This window comes from Ammodytes marinus, assembly GCF_949987685.1.
Source record: "Ammodytes marinus genome assembly, chromosome: 17".
Lineage (NCBI taxonomy): Eukaryota > Metazoa > Chordata > Actinopteri > Uranoscopiformes > Ammodytidae > Ammodytes > Ammodytes marinus.
Genome location: NC_137221.1, coordinates 10,899,179 through 10,922,988, shown reverse-complemented (window position 1 = coordinate 10,922,988; position 23,810 = coordinate 10,899,179). Strand labels below are relative to the sequence as shown.

At 40.6% G+C, this 23,810-nt stretch overlaps 2 protein-coding genes across 3 annotated transcripts; both read right to left on the bottom strand.

Annotated features, from left to right (window-relative positions):
• Positions 1–14,238: 14,238 nt before the first annotated feature.
• Positions 14,239–20,739, bottom strand: dus3l (dihydrouridine synthase 3-like). 2 transcript variants are annotated; one of them, XM_080045038.1, is made up of 16 exons: positions 20,663–20,739; positions 20,329–20,449; positions 19,221–19,491; positions 18,778–19,129; positions 17,965–18,032; positions 17,783–17,878; positions 17,620–17,661; positions 17,274–17,426; positions 17,051–17,167; positions 16,635–16,700; positions 16,363–16,473; positions 16,009–16,105; positions 15,748–15,823; positions 15,197–15,385; positions 14,601–14,729; positions 14,239–14,497 (listed from the first exon to the last, which is right to left on the bottom strand). In XM_080045038.1, the coding sequence occupies exons 2-16, from the start codon at positions 20,433–20,435 to the stop codon at positions 14,425–14,427; spliced, it is 1,947 nt and encodes a 648-aa protein (XP_079901164.1). In that variant the 5' UTR covers positions 20,436–20,449; positions 20,663–20,739; the 3' UTR covers positions 14,239–14,424. The 2 variants fall into 2 exon arrangements, with proteins under 2 accessions (XP_079901164.1, XP_079901165.1); XM_080045039.1 differs by lacking the exon at positions 20,329–20,449 and having other exon boundaries at positions 20,663–20,719.
• A 347-nt stretch (positions 20,740–21,086) lies between these two features.
• Positions 21,087–23,663, bottom strand: mterf1 (mitochondrial transcription termination factor 1). Its single transcript, XM_080045065.1, has 2 exons — positions 23,595–23,663; positions 21,087–22,742 (listed from the first exon to the last, which is right to left on the bottom strand). Exon 2 carries the CDS (start codon positions 22,694–22,696, stop codon positions 21,536–21,538), a length of 1,161 nt encoding a protein of 386 aa, XP_079901191.1. The 5' UTR covers positions 22,697–22,742; positions 23,595–23,663; the 3' UTR covers positions 21,087–21,535.
• Positions 23,664–23,810: the final 147 nt, after the last annotated feature.

Here is a 23,810-nt window from a genome sequence, read left to right as displayed (position 1 = left end):
TCTGGCGGCCCGCGGCCCGCATTGAATTATGAATTATTTAAAAAAAAAAAAAATTATCATATTTTTTTTTTTATTTTTTTTTTTTTAAACGCACGGAGGGGATGCGTCCCCCGTAACAGTAAAAACAGTACAGGGGTCGAAACACTTATCCCTCCTAATTGTTTGTATTCATTCCCCACTTATTAAACTTGCGAAGTTCGGCTGGCCTCTGCCTCTCGTTGCAGACGGCTGGTCAGCCTCCCGCAGTGCAGCAGGCAGTGTAGTGGTCGCAATGTAAGTTGTTAGATAGTGAGCTTGTCAAGCCCAATACGATGCACTTTCTCACATTCAAGGTGAATTAGATTAGGTCAAGTGTCTAAGGATGGATGCTAACATTATCTGGTTTCTAACTCTTTTGCCTAAAGTTTAGCTAACAAACTAACGTTAGCTAGCTGCTGATAGCCATGGAACTATCTGCCTAGTTGACTGCTGATAGCCCACCCTGTTTATTTCCAATGTATAGTGTCATAATAGTTAACACTGCTGCTGCATCATGAGTAGTGAGTCCTACAAAAAAACACTCCAAAAGGTGATACGTTTTCAATGTGTAGAAAGTTTTGAACAATAAAGTAGAATAAATATTTGAATGCAATACAGAATGCCTCAGTGCCTTGATTTATATTCCATTAGATGTGTGTCAATGGGAGCGAGTTGTCTTTTCCTTAACATTTCCACCATAAATAAATACAGAAGACACAAATTACTGCATAAAAATTAACCAAAATGCACAAAATGAAGTGATCGAACCTCAAATTTTTCTGGGGGACAACCCCCAGACCCCCGCTTTTAATGTGTGTTTCCCAATGTTGAAATGAGACCTAGCCCTTCATTTATTACTTTAAATGTGTTAATTACACAGTATTGGATGCTGACCAATACATGTAAACTGTAAAGACGCAAAGACGCTGGCCATTGAAATTATTTCAGTTTTATAATTTTTTTTCCTTCGGCGGCCCTCGGTCCAATGTTGGGTTCCTAAATTGGCCCTCAGCTATCAAAAGTTTGAGAACCCCTGGGCTACAGCAACAGAAGACCCCACCGGCAGGGCCGCCCATAAGGGGTAGAAAGTGGTAAAGCTTTCTCGGGCCCAGCCACCAGGGGGGGCCCAGAGAGATAAGGAAGGAAAAAAAAGACGGAACTTTCAAGGGCTTTAGACCCCCGGAAAATTCCTTAATATCAGTATTTCTGCCAGCAGAAGTGGATTTTCAATTCAGAGATACTGTGATATTTCATCAAGTTTTGAGGTGTCTTTGTGAGGGTGTTCTGCAAATTATTCTGTATATTTTATCTATTATTTTCTAAGAACATTTGAAAATTACATATTTAGCCTTTAAACGAAGGTGGCAGATGGTTGTTATACTGATGAGGAAAGCTTCTGGTAGCAGTGCTATCATGGTTAACCCTCCCCCCCCCCCCCCCCCCCTACAGCATTGGTGTGTCTAAAAGCTTACATTACAGTAAATGTTACAGTAAATGTGTCAAAAAGCAGGTGCAGAGATCTTGCAAGGGAAAAAAAATTCCGCTCGCGCCCTGCGCGCACACGCATCGTCGGTATCTCTGCCCACTATTTTTTCTAGTAGCCCACCCTAATCTAACTGGCTATAACCGGCCCTGTGTACAGGTATGTGTTTATGTAGGAATAAGCGCATCATGCACATTGATACAAGTTCAGTATGAGTAAAGGGGGCCCAATGACTGGACCTTTTCAGGGGCCCAGTCATTTGTCTGGGCAGGCCTGCCTACCGGGTGCCACTCCTGTCAGCTAAAAACAGGAAACTAAGGCTACAATTCTCACAGGATCACCAATATTGGACAATAGAAGATTGGAAAATCATGCCTGGTCTGATGAGTCTCGATTTCAGTTACGACATTCAGATGGCAGGTTCAGAATTTGGCGTAAACAACATGAAAGTATGGATCCATCCTGCCGTGCACCATCAACCATGCCATGTTCAAAGTCACTTAAACACCCTTTCTTCACCATTCTGATGCTCGGTTTAACTTCAGTACATTGTCTTGACCACGTCTACATGCTTAAATGCGTTAAATTGCTGCCATGTGATTGGCTGATTAGGTTTTTGTTTTTATAAGCCATTGAAAAGGTGAACTTAACCTTCGATCACACCTAGACACATTTATGTGTTTTGGGATTATAATTTCTAGCATATCTTTTTCATTTGCTGCTTATATTGTTAATAATTTGGCCAGTTTGTGCATTTTTGAGTGTTCTCAATTTTTTTCATTTATACTTTATGTTCTGCCTTTTTTGAACACCCGTACTGCAATTACTCACACCTTCACACCTAAGCACAAAAGTGTGTCCCATTGAAACCCATTCAAATCCTTTGAAATCACAAATTTTGATCCTGCTTGAATAACAAGTATAAAACATGCAATGTCTCATTTCTCCACTTCATTCGAGGCCTGGGGCTTTAAGTGTGTGCTCCGAGGGATTTCCTTGGAGATGACGTCATTTTTACTATATGTGGCAAATGGAGAAATTGGGCGCTCGCACTCTATGCCTCTCCTACTCTCGTTACACAAGTTATAAGGCATTATTCTTGTTTTGGTGAGCGAGTAGGTGTGTGTGGGGATGAATGCACGTCAACGTTTGTGTATGTGCACGCGCGCGCCTTCAGCCTACACACTTCATTACCGTATGAGCGAATGCATTGAAGCGCAGGTGACTTTCAAATCGCCTTTATCCATACCATTCCATTCATGTGCATTTTTTTATGCAAAAGTTCAAAGCACCACTATTTTCTTTGTTATAAAATACTTAAAACAGACATCTACCCCTGGCCCTTGCACAACTTTGAAATAAATGAAACTCAGGTCCTTTTCCGGAACATGAAAGTTACTGCCGCCGTGAGCAGTGTTGCCAACTCTTCAGTAAGGAAAGTAGCTATTGGCTGTCCAAAAAGTCGCTAGAAGTCGCCAGATGACGTCATCACCTAATTTGCATATTCGTAGATGACGTCATCGCCTAATTTGCATATTTGTAGACAGGGGGTTTTATACAGTAATATTTGAATAGATGAGGTTCTAGTGTTATGAACGTGACAATCGCATAAACAACCAACGTGGTAATGTTAAGTCTAGCAGTAATCATACATGCTCCTGGTTAGAAAAGCACTGCATAACATTTTGAATTGCACTACTCGTAGACCGTAGAAGAGGTGGGAAAAGCTGCTAACTGCTAATAGTGATGCTAACGGAACACGAGCGGAGAGGTGTATCTCCTGCTCTGACCGCAGCTGGGAGGGGCTGCTGCGCAAGGACCGGGCCGTCTGTCAATGCTCTGTGACGGGGGACGGGCCAGGAGGCTCCCGCTGCTCGTTGAGAAGCGTTAAAAGTGATATTTGCTTCGGCGAAAAAGTCACCAATAACTCCAGAAAAGAAGCTAGATTTGTCGCTTGTCGCTTTTTTGAAAAAAAGTCGCCAAAGGGGTCTGAAAAGTCGCTAAATCTAGCGACAAAGTCGCTAAGTTGGCAACACTGGCCGTGAGAATCAAAATAGACGCAGAATTTGTTTAGACAGGTGCACAATGCTCCTCTCTACATTAGTAGAGAAGAGAAAAGCTTCTCATTTCGTACGTGGCATCATGGCGAGACGATATAATACCGAGGAAGCGCGGGTAATACTAATGGACACAGACCAAGAGCCCGAGGAGCCCGATCGAGCATCGGACTCCGATATGGAGAGGGGGGATAAGGAGCGGACGCTGCCGGGCAGATACGCGTTGAATGCGTTTTGAAAACAGCGTATGCATGGAGGGTGTCAGTCTACACCGGACGAACAGCTGGTGAGCCCGAAGCAGTGACGGAGGGTCGTGCTGGAGCAGACGGAGGACTTGCGACAGGGGCGGTTTTACAGGAGGGCAAGGGGGGGCAGTCTGCGACAACTTTTTTTCCTCATATGGGCTAGCAGAGGAGCTGCTCCAGAGAAGGCTGGCTGTTTGCTTTTACACAGACGCACACTTTGGTGTTGCACGTCCCAAAGCGGGGCTAAAACGTCCTTCTGCTCAGCAGCGGACAGAAGAAAAAGCTGCAGATCATTCTGAACTAAAACCGCTGCAAAGGAAGAGTATGTAAAAATTATAGTATTTCATATATTTTTTAGATCTATTCGATTGCTTTTTCTTTTTTTTTTACCTATTTTACTTCTTTGTTTTCTTTGCGTATTATTAGGGCCCGAGCACCGACCGGTGCGAAGCCCTATTGAAACCGCCAGGATTTTTATTCTTTTTATTTGTAGTCATGTTTGGCACTTTTCACCCCCTTCCCGTCATGCATAACTTGAAAATGTGTTGCGTACCCATCAGACCTGCAAAAAATTGCACATAAATGCAATTTTATGTCATTAGCCAAAATCAACAGGAAGTCGGACATTTTGGATTTAGTGCCTAAAATCGCCATAATACAAATTTTCACATATCGACGAACTCGTCCCAGAGTTTTTACACCAGGAACGTCGAACCACTTCTCAAATACTCAAGAAGCTTGCCCGATGTTAAATTGCGAAAAGATTTCAAAATCACAATAGTACCAGGGAGCTAATGGGGGTCAAAGTTGACATAAACATCATAAATAACGAACCTCATGAAACTTTAATTCATCATAACTTAGGCTGTGTTATACCTAGCTGCACCAAATTTAAACCCCCAATGTATCTTTGCAGGCCCCATAAAAAAGCCTCTTGAAGCCCCGCCCCAAAATCAACAGGAAGTCTTTTAATTTGAAATATGTGAATTTCTGACTCGAAAATCATCACAATGTTAAAAAATTAATAACTCCTAGCAGGAACATATTTAGCAAAACGGAAACTCTAGGGACACTCATCAGACATGGAAGATATAACAAAAAAAAGTTGTTTGATACCGAATAATTATGACGAGATGGAGGCCGATATTCTCCAAAATTCCGTCATATGTCATAACTCCACATTACTCTGCAGGATTGCAGAGTAAAGTGCACACATAACAACTTTTTGTGCAAAAAAAAATATGATAGGGTATGTCCTCCGACATGGAAGATGATATACCCGAAAGCTCGTTTTAATCGGAACCACCGTCTTGCAGCACCGGCACCTCATTCGCCAAAAAACATCAAAAACGGACGCCATGAACCCTTTCCTTGATCATAACTCAGGCTGTGTTACACTTAGATGCACCAAATTTTATACAGCAATGTACAATCCCAGGACAAACAAAAAAGCCTCTTGAAGCCCTGCCCCAAAATCTACAGGAAGTCTTTTAATTTGAAATATTCGCCAAAAAAACAGGAAGTTGGCCTAACTCCACCATACTCTGATCTTCTCAACATTTGATATGCTTAATGAGACCCAAGGCCTGAGTAAGCCAACACAATAATATTAAGAAAAAGTGAGTGCGCCAACTGCTGGGTCAAGTAAATATTGCATGCTACTTGTTTACCGCCACGTCCTACACACTTGATCAAATCAACCTCAAAGCAGCTCAGGGAGGTCTGGAGACAGCCACCATGATAACACGGGAAGCTGGTTCAATCGGCTGAGATGCTTTCGCCATAACTTGGTTTCTTCGCCACAAAACATGAAGACACTCTAACTCCTCTATACTCATTCTTCTTTAACAACACTCTAGGATAAACTACACCTTTTAAATTATGAAGCATTGCAGAAAGTTATAATATTAGGGGAGACTGGGGTAAGTAGGCACACTTTTTACTCTAGTGAGAATTGCTCATCACCTAAACATCTTTCAATAGTCATTCCTACATTAAATTGAAGCTTAAGGTGTTGGCTTGAAATGTGAACCCCTCACTTTTTCTAACTTATTGTAATAAAGAAGAAATGTACCATCAAAGACACTCTAACACATTGTGATTGCATGCTAGCTGCCTTTCCTGCTCAATTCTCTCCTCCTCTGGGGTGTCAGTGAGGATACAGCTTGACATTTTCTTTTGTTATTGGGTTCCTTTCCTGGCTGCACCCTTTGGATAACATGTGACAACCAACCCCCCAAAAAATGTGACGACCAACCCCAACTGGAATTTATTGCTAGCATCAAGGCCAACAACCTAACAACTAATTAGCTTGCTAAAAACAATCTAAACTATAGCTTACCCTTCACACTTTGTTATGGTAACAAGTGTTTTGTTATAAACCCATTGTGTAAAAGCCTAGAAGAAAAATACTGAGGAGCTAAATATTTTCAATTTGACATGAAAAACACTAACAGTCCTCTCACCTCAAATGCAGCAGTCTAACTCCAAGGAAGACTATGTAGGTGACCTCTGATCCCAGTTGTAGATATTTACATACCAAAATTTAACAGACAGCGCCTTCTGGTTCCGAGATATAACGATTGTGACAACCTACCCGTGTGACAAATTACCCCGTTCTCCCCTATAACACAATGTATGCTTATATAGAGTCTGTACAATTACAAATAAAATCATTTTCATGTTGTCACCTCTATCCACAGGATGTCTGCTATCTTTCAACTTTTCTCCACTTATATACAGGCTCACTAGATGGCAGTATTGCATTACAAATAGAGGGACTGAAGACTTCTCTTTCATGCTATGTTGGGTAATGGTTAATGCAATGGGACTTTATTTCTCTAACAGTGGAGATAAGCCAAACGCCTTCTAATATTTTATTTAATTGTTTTATTAAATAAAAGTCTTTAGCTACATGTCAGACAAACTTTGATCAAAACAACCTCAAAGCAGCTAAGGGAGGTCTAGAGACAATGATAACACGGGAAGCCAGATCTATCGGCTCCGTGGCCATCGTTGTTTCTCGGCGTCATCGCCACGAAACAGGAAGTCGCTGTAATTTCGCTATGCACTGTTCCATGTGCTCCAAACTTCACCCGCCTGGTAAGGACTTCCTCGCATCCATATCAAGCGCGTCGCGGCAACTTCCACACTTCTGGTGACAGGTATTACTGTGCCGCATGCTGCGAAGAGGAAGAGACTGCGGCGCGTTCTCTCACGCGGTCGCCCGGAGCGCCGACGCCGGCCAGGTGCGAGGGCCCGGTCATCACTGCTCGCAGTTTTAATAAGTTATCCTTGTAATGGTCATCGCCAGTGTGCATGAGGAAACCTCAGTGTCTCATGAGTTAAAATAAAGGTTATTGTATTGTATTTTTACAAAATTGTCTCTGGTCACTTTTTGCAGATGATCGCGGCATACAGCCAGGCCTGCCCAGACAAATGACTGGGCCCCTGAAAAGGTCCAGTCATTGGGCCCCCTTTACTCATACTGAACTTGTATCAATGTGCATGATGCACTTATTCCTACATAAACACATACCTGTACACAGGGCCGGTTCTAGCCAGTTTGATTAAGGTGGGCTACTGGAAATAATAGTGGGCAGAGAGAGCGACGATGCGAGCGCGCGCAGGGCGCGAGGGGAAATTTTCTGCTCTTGCAAGATCTCTGCACCTGCTTTTTGGCACGTTTACTGTAACATTTCCTGTAATGTAAGCTTTTAGACACACCAATGCTGTGGGGGGGTTTATCATGATAGCACTGCTACCAGAAGCTTTCCTCATCAGTATAACAACCATCTGCCACCTTCATTTAAAGGCTAAATATGTCATTTTAAAATTTTCTTAGAAAATAATAGATAAAATATACAGAATAATTTCAAAGACACTTCAAAACTTGATGAAATATCAGAGTATCTCTGAATTGAAAATACACTTCTGCTAGCAGAAATACTGATATTAAGGAATTTTCCGGGGGTCTAAAGCCCTTGAAAGTTCCCTTTTTTTTCCTTTCTTTTCTGGTACCCTGATTTATGTCCAGGTCCTGGCATCACTGAGCTTGCTAGGTTAGCTTGCTCATCATCAATGCATGCAACGGTTTTGAGGGGGAAAAAACGACCCATGATACTTTTAGTTTTTCAATATAAAATGTGATATATTTTACCCAAGTAACAATGAATAAAATGTTTTCTTTTATAGAAAGTTCTCGTGTGAATATAGCGTTCATAATAAAGGTTGGCTAAGTTAGGTAAGCTGCAAAAAAAAAAAAAATCTAAAATAAAATGTCTTTTTTTGTGCTTTGGTGTGAAAGTGTGATTATTTTATGAAAAGTGACACTGCAAAAATATAGAAAATGCATACAAATAAATGTTGCTGCTAATATTTCACACACACTAGCCTGCAATAACCAAACCATAAATAGTCCAGTTTACATAACGTTTTTTGAAAATAAATCATATTTTGCATATTTTAAACCAAAAAAAGGAGGTTTTCAATGTCAACTCATGTCAATTAAAGCAGTGGTTTTCAAACTGTGGGGCGCCCCCCCCCCCCCTCCCTGGGGGTCGCGGGGTTATGGCAGGGGGGGGGGCGCGGATGGATATGTGAAAAAAGAAACTAAAAAAAATATATATATATTTTTTTTTTATATTAAGATCACGGCATAGCTGGACAAGAGTTCTTCTGCTTCGTTCCTCTCACTGCATTTAAATGCATTCATTATATTACAGAGAAATAGGTCTCGTTAAAGAAAAAGAGCACCAAGCCCAACCCAGAGGACCCTGCATAAATTTTTTAATTTTAAATTAATATTTTTATGGAAAATCCATGTCTTTCTTCAATAGCTTCTAATTCATCAGACCCAGTGTCTCCAAATTATTTGTTCACACAAAATTCCTCATATTTAGCCACTTAATTTTCCTCTCAAAGTGCACCAGATTCATGCATTTCACTTTAAAAAGGTGAAAAAAAATCTCCCAGGAGGGCCTGGTTCTCCACTGGCTACTATTTTCCTCCAGCAGGACATTGGAGGCACTAGCAAAAAAACACTGGGTGTGTGAATGACATTTAACTAGTCAATAATTTGGCCAAGTCTGTCTGCCTATCTTTCTCACTCCGCTGCACACTCAGTCACTACTATTCATGCTTGAAGGAAGCAGGATTAAAACACTGGATTAAGATGTTAAAATGTATTAAAAAATGTGAATTAGAAAAAAAAAATTGGGGGGGCTCCGCTGAAATTTGTTCTCTGAGGGGGGGCTCACTCTCTCACACTTTGAAAACCCCTGAATTAAAGGGTTAATTAAAAAATATATATTTGATACGTATGGTTAGTTCTGATGCTGGTCTAGAATAACATGTAATTTTTTTATAAAAACTATTTATTTTATTTTTATAGGCTTATTTCTTATGCACACAAAAATGTGCTTAGTTGTGAAGATGTGATTATTTTATGAAAAGTGACACTGCATAAATATAAATGTTGCTGCTAATATTTCACACACTAGCCTGCAATAACCAAACCATAATGTCCAGTTTACATAACGTTTTTTGAAAATAAATCATATTTTAAACCAAAAAAAAAAAAAAAAAAAAGTTTTCAATGTCAACTCATGTCAATTAAAGGGTTATTTCAAAAAAAAAACATTAGTATTTGATATGTATGGTTAGTTCTGATGCTGGTCTACAACAATTTTTTTTTTTTTTTTTTTTTTTAAACAATTTATCCTTTTTGAACCATCAAACTTTCCACGTCATGTAGAAACAGCCTTGGGGGAATTTAGATCTAAACATTCACATCAGCACATCATTGCCAACTTCCAGCCATGAAGCAATCTGGTAGTAGAATATGGCACATTAACAACCCTTGCATAGTTTGAGCTTGTAGCCATTTCAAAATTCCATATTTAAGTTAGATATTTTATTATTGTAGTTTTAATTGAATTCACAACCCTTAAAATGCTAGCCACTCTATGCAACTTAAATTAGTGGAATAATTGATCAGATGTTTACTCAAGATCCCAGTAGGATGCATGTTTGTTACTTACTCTTGCAGTTTCAGATGTTTTCTAAATATCATAAAACCTAATGTCACTTGCTCACAAGCAATGATCGTTCACTTTCCATTCCCTGAAAAACATGGGTCTTGTGGTTCCTAGCCAGAATAACTCAATGTACAGGCGGCATAATTTACTTTTCTGAACAAGTTCAGTACAATCCTTTAACATCTGTTTTAGTCCGGTATATAAAATGTTCTCATAGTTGAAGAATAACTTTTGTATATGCACATAAGCCATTTGTGTCCATATACACATTAGGAAATTTCACATCCATACAATGTAGTCAGGTGTGGACCGCAAGATGACTATGGCATCAGCTATTGGGGATATTATATGGGGGCCTGAGCTTTAAACAACTAAAAGTGGTTCAGAAAGGTACCCTTGTAGCACCATAACACTTCACATTTTAACAAAAACCCAAGACATCACTGTATTGTAAAACCTTCCTTTATTTCTCATTTAATCATCTTCTTAGTAAGTCTTGGGCTGCCAATCTTCATGCCTAGAAACAGAATAAATGATTAGACATGAGAAAAAGAATTGTACAAACATTTGCAAGGTTTAGATCCTTACCTGTCCAAAGCACCATTCCTCACAGTGGCGTTTTGTTTTCAAACAAAGCTCCGTAGAGCACATGAAATAGATCTGTGTTTGGGGGGGGGGGGGGTGAACCAGGTAAGTATTAAGTTCAATCTTTTTATGTCAAATTGCCTCTACAAATCTCAAGGCAATTCAAACTGACACTTGGGTTTCTGAACACTTACTTCTTCATCAAGGTACTTGTGAGTCTTTGGATCCAGAAACTGGAAGGCATCGACCTTGAAGCGCCTCCGTCTACCATTGTCAGAGTCAGCGACTTGGAGGATGTGCACAGTTGGGTCATGGGGATTGGCACACCTGAGGCAAACCAAACATATGGATGAGTTGACAGAACAGATCATTTTTTAGCATATCGTTTTCAGACAGTAGTCACTTACCCTTCATAAATGAGGACCAGCACATCAGTTGCTGAGCGAGGGTAAGCTATACAGTAGTTTACAATAATTACTAGTCCTGGTTTTGACACCTCCAGGTACAGTTCAAGAAACACTGGCTGGCCAAGGAGCCGTCTCAAGGGCTGATGGTAAGTGGGATGGAAGCTTAAATATGTGTGATCTGTAGGGAATAGACAAGGAGCAAACTCACTGTAATGTTACTTCTGTACAATCTCACCAGCCAAAATTAGAGTATACAATATAAAACTGACCTGTGGCAATTCTCAGTTGAACACCAGTCTTGGAACTGGAATGGACCTTTGAGGGCAAGCTGGACATCGGGGTCTTGACCATGTAGCCAATACTGGCCAGTGCTTGCTTTACAGGGCCCGTTTTGTCATAGCGGCATTCAATCAGGAACCTACGAAATACATGTTAACAGGTGTCTTACCCGTTAACAAGCCGCAACTCTCCAGCAGGATCAGATAAATAGCACCATAGGCCTTTACAAGAAACCAGTGCTAAAGTGTGCCCAACTGTATTGTATAAACCACTAACCTGTTTGGTTCACTTCTTGTGATTATGCCATACTTAAGCCTCAGAGCTTTGACAACAGTCTGCACTTCAGCCAGGTAGATCTTAGTTCCACCAACAACCTATCAAGAAACATCAACTTCTCAGACATGTTGCATTCAAATGAATACTGAGATTAATGCAAGCACATTGAAGAGTCAAGTAAAGGACACAACTCACGTAAGAATGTGTGCCACAGTCAGTAATCTTGAACATAAAGATGGCAGCATTGTCATTGACAATGACTGGGTAACAGTGTGAACCAGGAATGACAAGCTTGGCAGGGTCCACATGGACAGCTGAAGAGTCGGTGCGAATGGCAAAAACAAAATGTTCATCCACAGTGCACACTAAAGTGAGGGGGGGAAAACCGTTAGCAGACATTCAAAACAGTTTATAGAAGCTGATTTTACGCTACAGTAAAAAGCAAGCTTTACCTTCCAGGGGGTAGTAGCAGTGGGAGTCACAACTCACACAGCAGCCCCACTTCTCACACTCCGAGGGAGATATTCCAGCACCACCACAAGCAATCCTCTCGCCCTGGCTGATGGCACAATCTGAAATGACAGTGACATTTTGAATTTTCTGACATCCCCATCTGCAAAAAAAAAAAAAAAAAAAAAAAAACCCTGAAAGTTATTTTAAATATGCTTAGCTGTATACAGTTACCCACTTGGTGATTTTGACAGCGATGCAGACACTGCAGTGATTGGGTTACTGCACACCAATGTGCGCTTAGGTTGACCGTTTAAGCGAGGTTGACCACTTAAGCGAGGGGACAAATCTGACTTGGGACCGTCCTCACAAGATGGGGTAGCAACTTGCGTTTGACCGAACTCATCAACGTACAACAGCTGCAGGCTGAAGTCTTTATTCTGGAATAAAGCATTGGGGTTAGACATAACTAAATTCCTTGCAAACAACCACAATCGTTAGTGCATATTGCTCTTGATAACCTACTCGTTTCACGTGGCACCCAGTGAAGGGTATAATCACGGTTTTGTTGAGAGAGTACACTTCATAACCACAAGACTCTGGTGCATCCATGACCAACAGTGTATCCGTAGAGCCTGGAGGGAAAATAAATAAACATCATGCACCGAGGAAAAACAAAGACTTTAATTAATCTAGAAAGTCCAAGTACATACCTAAAACTCTCACTTGACTTAGTGAACCTGTCAGCAGAGTTATCTGAAAGCCAACTGAGCTGCAAACAACATCTATCCCAGTGGAACTCTGACTGGTACCGCTGGCTAAATTTCCATAACCTGCGTCACCATCTTCAGCAAGAGGCTCAGAGTCGTCACCGGCGGCTTCAAATTCATCACCGTCGTCAGCTTCCAGAAATTCATTTTCGTCTTCTTCGCTGCTCTCATCTGGAGGAGAGAGGGGTAGTAGTTACCCAACACAGATATCTGCAGTCACAAAGCTTCAGCCATTTACTCAAGTTTAGTTTCTTAGGTCTATGTGGATATGCAGTTGCTAGTGTGGACCAAAACCCTCTCCTGTAGGACCACTTGTCCAGCTCGTTTTAGATATGTTCCATAGGTGATCCAAGTGATCAGCAGCTTGTTATCAAGCTGCTTGGAGTTTATAGTTGATTATTTGAATCAGCTGCATATGAGCAGGGAGAGATCTAAAAAGGACCAAATCAGGCAGGACTGAACACTGGACTAGACCAAGCTAAAAATTCAATGTTTTAAAATAAATCTTGCCAAGCGTACCCATTACAAGTAGGCTAGCCATAACATGCGTTTTGAGCTTAAATTTACATATTCTATAATGCCTTTGTTATTCATCATACCCAACCAAGTAAGGGTACTTTTCTGCAGTAGGCCTACCGCTGTGTGACTTACCCATTCCAAAGTCCACTTCGAAACGTCGAGGCTGAAGTTCAGTGACAGGCTCCCATGCCCGGACTGAAACCAGCAGCAGAGCCCACGTTAGGAGCACTAATGGAAGCAGCAGCACAACCCTGACACCAGCCATGATCCTGGTTACCGTCTTCCTGCAGGAGCTGGACAACTGAATGATGACAAAGCCTCCTGCCGAGCTATAAGTAGGCCTGCTGATTTGCGGTTAATTGATCGCAGCTGTCAATGGGCACCTAACGCTCATTAACGTGTCGAGTGTGCACGTTAGAGAAGCCCTATTTCTCTCTTTTATATTGGTAGTTTTTAAGTAAATTAACCATTATTTTAATTTAAATGTTTCGAATCTTGAACATCAATTTGGATACATAAAATACAATTTAGACTTAAATCAATAGAGATTCTGTAGCCTATGTGCGAATACAGTTTTGGACACTTTGAACACTTGAAACATAGGTCTATACTGTGGAATAACTAGAATATATTTTTTTAGACATGACTTTGAAATAATAAAGAAAATTTTAATTTGACAGTTTCTACTTTTTAGAAACTTGTTGCAGTCATGTTATGATTTAATCATTCTACTGTAAAATGGATTTTCCTTCACAGATTTAATCAACACTGGGGTTTCCTGCATGCACTGCAATATATTTAGAGGACATCCTCACTAAATCAAACATTAAATTAGATTTATTTTTAATACGCAACCATCTAGGCCTACTCCTTTTACTGACACAGATATTGTAGCTCTTTACACTGGGAACTGGCGGTATGGGGTCTTAACATTTGAATTATTTCCACTGATTTTTGTGTCAACTTTTCCACACAATTATTAAACTCAGTTATGTTTTTCAGCAGCATATATATATATTTTGCATAACACCAATGGATTTCTTATCATATATCAGTTAATGATAACTTGAATGATAAATCACAAAGACACAGATATTTCATAGTGTGACAAACAACTTTATTGCATATAGTTCTCAAACTTCCATGTATACTACTACTGCACCACAGGTAAAAATAATGAGACTATTCAATAGTCTATATCATTTTAAACACAAAATTGTCTTATTCTCTCGAGCCAAAAAAATAAAAATAAAAGCCTGGATGTTGTTTTGTTTTTTAGTAGTCAGACAAAGAGAAATCACTTGTAGGCGTTGGCTTTGTGTTTCGGCAAAAAGATGAAATTCTTCGGTACAGGTCCGAGCAGCATTTCACTGGAAAGGGAGACAAATAAGAAGTCATAAGGGCATAATTTTAAAAGATGATTCTAGTGTTGCATAATTTCTAATCACCAATTTAGACCATTTTGTTGCTCACCTTATCCTGACCCAGTCCCCAACGTGTTGACTGGCCATCAATGACTCTAGGTAGTTTCGGCCCATGTAGTACGGAGGTCGCTCATTGATCTTCTGAGGCACTCGCTCCAACAGGCCTACTGGAATATACCTGAGAGAGACACACGATATGTAAGTTATCTGCACTACGCTTGTTATGAAGTATTCAACTTGAAAACCAAATTATGTTCAATGGGGTTTGCCGTTTCATTAATTTTTTCAAAATTGGCCTAATTCACTGAGTGAGGCTGTGCAAGAAGAGCATCCAGTCTTCCCTTACAGGGTTTCCACAGATTTAAATAGATGTGACTATTTACAGTCACATCTTGCAGCCATTTTGAGCCTGTAGTATACGGAGTCACCTATGCTTGAAAATTGCTAAAGTTTATTACTTACAAACAATTTTTTTTTGAAAGGCATCCATTGCCCGACGGGTTTAAACTCTGTTGAGCTGACTTATAACACCATGACTGATACTGTGGCACTACCTTCCAGTACTAGCAGTATTTACGAAATGAGACTGTTTCTGTATCAGATGACAAACAGTGAGGATTATTGCAGTGCGTGTTGTTTGCCAACCTGCACATGAAGGAGAGCCACTCCAGCATGAAGGTGCGGGTCTTCTCCACACCGCGCGTGTCGGAGCCCCAGTGCTCCAGACCAAAGTTGCTGAAATCCCTGAGGACGTCCAGCCGCTCACCGGACGAGATGTCCCAGTGTCTGCTCTCTTTTATTTCAGTGAAGATCCAGGGCTTAATGAGAGCACCTCTGAGGGGAGACAACCACAGCAAAAGTCAAAGGACAATACTGATTCAACATGTTATTCAACTGTCAGATTACACAGATTTACTATCTTCTTACTTATGCAATGCACCAGAGAATCACCACGTAAAAAAACAAATCTAAATCACCATAACACATGCTGGCTGTGATGCATCTACAGTTTATAGCTGACTTTGACTGCCAATTAGCTCCATGGGTCAACCTTCAGGGGTCTGACAATTCACACGCTTATTTATGGGTTTTGTACAAATATAAAGGTGAACATTGCTTACAAATTGTTAAAAAAAAAATTGTCTGTCAGACAATGTGCCTACTTGACAAATATATGCTTGTTATGATGCACTAACCTTGCGATCATTATACCAGAAACTCCAGTCTCTCTGGCTTTCATGGCATCTTCATAAGACAGAATGTCTCCATTACCTGCAAGTACACAGGCAACCTTATTTCATTACATCACCAGCAAGAAATTAACGTTCATAAATGATTAAAAACATTAAGATTTCCAAATTGTACATTAGAGGAGCTTGTTTTTCTAGTGTGTCTTTGCTAAAATTTTGCTAATAGCTGCACTATATGCAGCTGCAATCTTCACTAAATCCACATACCAAACAGTGGGACAGGACTGGCCAGTTTGGAGCAGGTGTTGATATAATCCCAGTCAGCTAACCTGGTGTAGCGCTGCTCTCTGGATCGGCCATGCAACTGCAAAGAAAGCAACAACCTCAGTGGTGCATCAAAACGCTGTAATGCCGGCACTGTGTTTTATTTATTTAAGAATGACCACACAGAAAAACAGACGGAGAAAACAGATCATGTGTGACTGATAAATGGCATTAGTCATGAACTGAATAAAGAAGAAAATAAAGAAAAAATATCAGAACAAATGCCATGCTGCAAAAACCCACCTCTCTCTATTTACGCTTTTCCACGTTTGTCAGTGTTTCGTCTGCAAGACTTACCGTTATCATGGAGACGTCCCATTTCTTCAGCTCAGGGATGAGTTTGTGAGCTATGTTACACTTCTCCTGAACACCAGTGCGGATCTTGACTGTCAAAGGGATGTCAAGGACCTGCGAGGAACAAGAATGTTTGAAATTTCAAGTTTTCATTGAGCCTTTTCATTGGTTTTAATCATGTCTTGTTGAATAGCGTAAATTATTCTCAAACAGAAAACTTTAATCAAAAAAACAAATATGAAGCTTAATATCAGGCACAAAAGATAAACACTTACATAGTTCATTCCCTTGACTATCTGTTCAAACTTTCTGGTGCGTGTCATCAAACCGCAGCCTCCGCCCTAATGAGAGAAAGTGTCACATTGATATCTAAATCCGGGCAAATTCCAGCATCAGTGCTTTGTACACTGGATCATAAAAACAAAGCGCTCACCATGGTATCATGTTAGTTCATCTTACCTGTCCTGCAATATTTTCTTTAATGATTCTATCTTAACCACAGTAGAAGGGTTCTTGCAGAATATTTCTAAGCTTTTATTTTGGAAATAAGATAGGGTGCACTATGATTGGTCCTAATTGAACTGAAGAGGGCACAGAAAGGTAAAAAAAATCTCACACTGTAGCACATGGGTAAACAACATTGGAATTCCTTTAATCTGAATGGGACTACTTGGTTACATAGGGGGTTTACCTTCTTGTAGACAAGGTCAATGGGGCATCCAGAGTTGATGTCCACAAAGTCAACATCAGCGTTGTTGTTGATTAGCTCCGCACACCTCGTCATGGTGTCGGGGAAGCAGCCCTCCACCTGGAGACACAATCTGAACTTGAGAACTGAGGCCACTCTACAAAAATGTCTGAAGTCTACAAGCCATGGCAACAAAGTCATCCTCAACACACTATAATGACAGCACCTGGACGCCAAACACATCTTCACTTTCGTGCCGTTTCAGGAGCGCCCACTCCGACTGCTGGCCCTGCAGCAGGTTTGTGCACATGGCCATCTCCCCACAAGTGATGTCTACACCAAAACGCTTGCACACACGACGGAAAGGCAGATTTCCACACTTAGGAAAGAGAGGAAATTATATAGTCAGGTCAAACCGGTTTCTATTAGCTAACATTTTATATATTTTGGTAGATTACTTTAAAAATTTATAAAAATATAACCATTATCTAGAATGACACTCATTTATTGTGCAGCATTTAGACATAACATCAATAACACATCAGTACTCTATTCAATCTGGTAATACTTACAGTTGTTAGAGGAGCAAGATACAGCTTGTCTTCAAAGTCCACCTTGAACACAGAAATAAAATCAGTCTTTAGATATTACCATACACTTGATTGAATTTGTGAAAATATCCTGTTAAATATGTATTAATATCAGTTGGCATTTATTAATTTGAACAAGACATACCTGTTTCTTCTCACATGGGCGCAACTTGATGATATCCACATCGGTCAGTGGGCCAATCGTCTTCACTGGAGGAGGTTTAGCTGGGCTGGCTTGCAGCTTGACACAAACATATACTTGTAAAACACCAAGCTATGCACTATAAATATACCACTATACTAGTGCTCTAAATAGGAGTTATTTACCTGTGATTCTGCTTCAGCTGGCTGCTCCCCTGCTGCCTTTGCAGACTCCTCAGCTGCACCAGCAGCACCTGGGTGTGTCAAAAATAGAATTAATTGTAACAACACATTTAAAATATCCTGTGCACATTATATACAAATATCATTTTAAATCCATCTTTGTCTTATATATATATCAAACTAAACATTAGATGTGTTTTCAATGAGCAGCAGCAACGAGTACATAGGTAGCTCATGAAACATCTGCTTCACGACAATGACAAATGGATGACAAACATGTGCCAAACTAAATATAAGTCAGCTGATTAAATGAAAGTTTCACAGAGGCTCTCATCAGAGCCATGTCCTTTTCACTGCACTTCTGTCATTTCAAAAGACCAACTACAAATCCTTGTAAGATATAATAGGACTGTCAGCTTCGTGCTTAAAGGTAGAGTCAGAGATTCTAGAGAACGCTTGTTGTCAAAATCACTTTTTTTCAAACACAGCCTAGGATCTGCAAACCGGCATGTTGATAGCTATGGTGGCCCCCTTTGTTTACATACCTGTTTAGAGACCCTAGGTTGTGTATTAAGTGAATTTTTTTCAGCACAGACACAGTATGGATAGGTAGCGGATCGTAAGGAGATATTCACTGACTTTGACGAAAAGTGATTTTGACAACAAACATTCTCAAATCGCTGACTCCACTTTTAAGAAGGAGCAGAAACAGCGGCAGGTTACCAACAGTATTCCTGAAGGAAATATGCGCTGCTGTAATATCATGGATGTGTGTTTTCAACCCAAGTAAATCTAAAACCTCTCCAGTGGTCTTACCATTCCCTTTGGGTTCTTGTTTGTCTCTGTTGTCTGAAAGCGTTTTGAGGTACTCGGATGACTTCTTGAAGGCCACCGCACGCTTCCTCAGGTTGATCTGGAGGTCTTTACTCAAGCTATTCTTCACCACGGTCCTGCCCTCGTAGGCCTTGATCAGTTCCGCGTTCTCCATGGTTTTGAAGTCGGGTGTGGTGTGCGCCTTGGCGAAGCGGCAGGCCACGCCGTACTGACACTTTCCAAACGTGTCGTAGAGGTAGCAGCTCTCCCCGATGTCAGCCGGCTTATCGGCCATGTACTCGGCGACGACGTGGTGAAAGCGGCATTTGTCTCCATAGGCGCACTCCCCTTTGTCCTGCATGGACGAGAAAAGCCTTGACAGTAACTCATCAATCGGGACAGTACTTTATGTGGCGTTGGCGAGCGGTCGTTATAAAGTGGCGTACCTGAATGACGGACGTACACAGCCGTTTTTCATCGTAGGCGCCAGGCTTAGTGTGTGGCCGTGACTTATTCTGTCCGCGTACTCGTTTACCATCTGGTTTTCCTTCTTTATTTCTCTTCTCTGGCTCCAGTTTAAGCATTTTAGCTTCAGGTTCCTCAATGGAAGCCTCCGTCGTCTGTTCACCTTTGTCATTTTCACCGGCCTTTTCTCCCTTTGGACCCCGCCACTCCGAGTCTACAAAGCAGTGAAATTTTTCTTTGGTGGTTAGGAATCTGCAAAATACAACGAGAGAAAAAAAATGCAGTCATCCAGTCAGTTTGGTGGTGTAACTACTTGAGTTACAAATTAACAATAACAATGTAGTGTACAGTCATCACATGTATTTTGACACAGTAGCCAATCACACCTCTGGAATGTTTTTTTTCTTCTGCCAATGTGATGTGAGACTGTAGACAACTAAAAGCCGGGGAAGTATTTGATAATAATCCGACTGCTTTAGCATCACATAAATACCTCTGTCAATGGTGAAATTACAAATGACTGTTGATGCAGACTAGCCAGTCCAAGCAAAAACTGGCGTCCTGTGCAAGAAGCCAGGTGCATTCACAAATAGCTGCTAAGCCTTACTGCTGACTGTGTAGACCTGTTGGCTCCATCAGACAAAGCTGTATGCAGTGAGTGACAGGAGGCAGCATTGACTTTGAGTCCATGCTACTCCACTGGTAAAAAAATAAGAAGAAGATGGATCGATTCACTCTCTAATTTAAAGAGTCTTCTTTTGGTTTGTATGATTTGAACATCAACACACCCCGTCTCATATCTGTTCATGCAAATAATCATATCCACTTAACCATATGCATCTGGTTTGATTTTGTTTCCCTTTACCCTAGCGAGCTCGGTCTAACAACAAAGAAGGGGAAAAGTCTACACATCATACCCACGATTACCCTGATGGAGGCAACATGCTTGCTGATAGACTGAGACGCCCCTGCCTGTCTGTAAACTTTAATTTGCACAATACTTTGCCATGTTTGTAGGGATTTACACCAGTTAACAGTGTGATCTCAATGATTTCTCCCGTGTTAGGGCGCTACATGTATGTCACTTACTGTGGTTTAAGTGCAGCTTCGCCCTTCACAGCTACGTCACTCTTTGTTTTTGCTGTTTCCACCGCCGCGTTTTCCACCACAACGGTTACCTCCGCTGCTTTTTCCATCAGTTATTTTTTATCTGAAACATGTCGACACATCGGGTGATCATTTGGAATCAAACTAAGGTATCCTCGTGTTTGACAGGAGACACTGCATTATCTTCTGATCTCTACAGAACAAAACCTGCATATTTAAATGTACTTAATACATCTTGACTTAACGCTACTTTATTTAACTTCCATATAGTTTGCCTGTCTGATTCAACTTAATTCAAATTGACCATATAACTTACCTGTTATTATGTTCCAAAAGGGTCATATAAAGAAAACAAAACAGAGCAACAAATCCAACAGCGTGAAGAAATGGTTGAGCAACAGTTTGGTGAGGTCCGTGGTGTACACGCCGGCGCTCATTGGTTCCGGATGTTAAAATCAAACATTTAATATATGTCTGAAAGGGATGGAGAAAAATTAGATTATTCAGTTTAATTTAATATTCATAACAAGTTTTGAGTTAAAGGTACCACCAACATTTTCACAAAAACAAACACAAAAAAACGATTAAAACAAGTAGTCAGATTTGCCTTTTATTGCATCTTCAACTTATTTATCGTCAACCATTTGCTGTTAGTTGTACAAAAATAACACTCTTGTTGATAAGCGACGACATACTGTATTTGAGCAAAAGCAAAAATGACAAAACATTTAATTCCAGCTTCTCATTTGAGTATGTGCCTCGAAGATAGTTAATAGAATATTTTTAAGAAAAAATAAACATTTGAGGGCAGACCTTGGGAAATAGGAAATTGTGATTTTCCAAATGATTCCGAAAAACCTTTGGCAGATTAATCAAAAATGAAATATTTGTTGTTATATGAAGCCATACCAGATATAATGAAATATTCCAAAAGCAGTCACTCATCAGAGAAGCCAGAAATAATGTAATAGTTAATACATGAACAAACAAAATCTTTGATTTGATTTGATTTGATACAATTTATTTCAGACATATAAAAAAATAAAATAAAATGAAAAGCATGAAAATACAATAAAAAAATATGTTCAAATGATTTCACAAAATAAATAAAAATAAACAGAAAACATGATTATCCAGAAGCTCCAGTTCAAGTTAAAACACTGAAATAATGAAACAAACAAAGTAACATTTATTCTTCCGGTGGTGCTGTGAGTTTTTCTATCTTTGCCACAAAGCGCTTTCGACTAGAGTCCAGGATGTTTATGCCGTTCTTCTGGAAGTCATATCCCACTCTCTGGAGCTCCTCCAGTCGCCCTGTAATGTTCTGTGTGCTATAGTCTAACACCTTGGGCTTTTCAAGGATCTGCTTCATTGTTATCCCTCCTGTTACGAGACAGTCCAGCTTAGTGCTCAGCGTGTCAGCCCCGATGTACAGAACCATTGGATAGCTGACGATCAGTTTCTTTATGTCTGCTTTCCGACTGCCAAGCAAAACCATCTTATGCTGGAGGCTGTTAAAATTATTTTTCAGGTATTCATTGGAAAGATCCAGGATTTCTGCCCCAGGCCCTTGTAGAAGAGCGAGCAGGTCTGAATCCTTCAACTTCAGAGAAGCTCTCAGGATGTCAATGTTTGCCTTCACTCTCTTGGTGCTTCGGATGAGGATGTAAACGTTTCTGGATATGACGGCTTTGGCAAACTGCTCTGGATTGCTCCCACCGAGTTCAGCGCAGATGTCTTCCAAAAACTCCACCATCTGCTTATTGAGCTCCAGACTGTTGGAGAACGTCCGCGGCGCTGTGGTCAGCAGCCGATGGAGATCTTTGGTGTTCATTCCCAGTGAGGTCAGAAAGTCTATGTTCTTCTCCAAGTTATAATTATCACTGGACCGGAAGAACGACTCAGGTGAGCGATCCAGGATGCTCACAATTTCCGCATCGGTCGAAAAGATGTTCCTCCACAACGCCCAGCGCTGTTCCAAGTGATCCAACGAGCGGGTGATGGCACGGGGATAGCGGGATATGATGCCAGCAATAGCTTTGCGGCTGGCACCTTTGCCTTTCAGAAACTTAGCGAGACCGTGTTCATTAGTGAAGGCTTTACGGAGCACCCCAGGCTGACGCAGTCGTGCCATCCTCACATCCACTCCCATGAGGTTCAGATTCTCCAGCAGAGATTCATTCTCTGGGTTCACTGGCGGCTTTGGCTCAACACTTTCTGTGGTAGCATTGCAAAGCATTCTGGGAAGGCAGGTTGGTGTTAACTGGACTGGAATGAACCCAAAGCTGCGCTGCAACATCACTGCTCGATGGATTCTGAGGAGAGCCCTCAGTCCACGTACTGCTGCCATTTTTAACAACGGCTATACTGTATCTTCACTGCAAGTTTTAGTGAACCTATAAGAAAAGAAAGGGACATGGTATATTAAAAAAGAGACAGGACTTCAGTGTTTAGCCACTTGTGCACACCAGCATAATGTTGGTAATAACTAATCAGTCAAAATTTTCTTTTATTTATCCTCGAGAGATCAATTGAGGGGTGACCATCATTTTCAATGATGTCGAGTCAAGCAAATGCAAAGCAAAAACAACAATAGATAAATAATATACAATGCAAATAGGCTACATCAAATACACAACAGCTGATAAAGAGAAACCAACAACAAAACACAATTGTAATTATGAGGACATCTTTGAAGGTAAAATGTTGTAAGCTATTAACCAGTGTTAAGGAGGTTGAATACGTTCTCAGATGTTATTATTACTTTGAAATAAAAGTGGCATTTACTTAAGTAAAAGCACAGTAATTATCGTAAATAGTAAGGTACGAACATTGGCCCCTGACAGTGTTCACACATTTTATACTGTTAAAACTGCATTTTAAAAATATAAATTGTAGGCTACTTAAGTTTATAACTACGTGAAGTGAGGGCTGATGTCAAGCCTGACAAAACTGTACTGCTCTTATTTACAGCTTACATGTAGCATACTTCATACAAAGTTATTTATTAGGCCAACATCTGACATAAACGTGACGTATCTTTTTACGTCGTATACGTTCTCGTGCTCTCGTATCGTTACTTTCATTTTAGTCTCGCAAAGCCAGACCAAACTACAGCAAGTAGTGTACTTTCATTTTGATTCGTCCCTAATTCTGGCCAACCACTGTTACAGTTTTTACCATCTATTATCACTTCATCAATACAGCCCGCGTTCGTCTTCTTCTATAAATTGAATAAAAAAACATACCATATGTGCTATGTTTGGTTTTTCTCTGTTGACCGCCGACATGCTGGTGAGCGGAGCATTATTGACAGCACGGGCAATAAAAATGAGCGAACCGAGAGGGCACATTCAACTTCTCACCCTCGCGAGATTTTCTCGTCTGCTAGCGCCATCTAGCGTTTCGGAGTTTAGACCATGGTTTACTTTAGACGAATTCTCTATTCACTTCCAACCACTAGG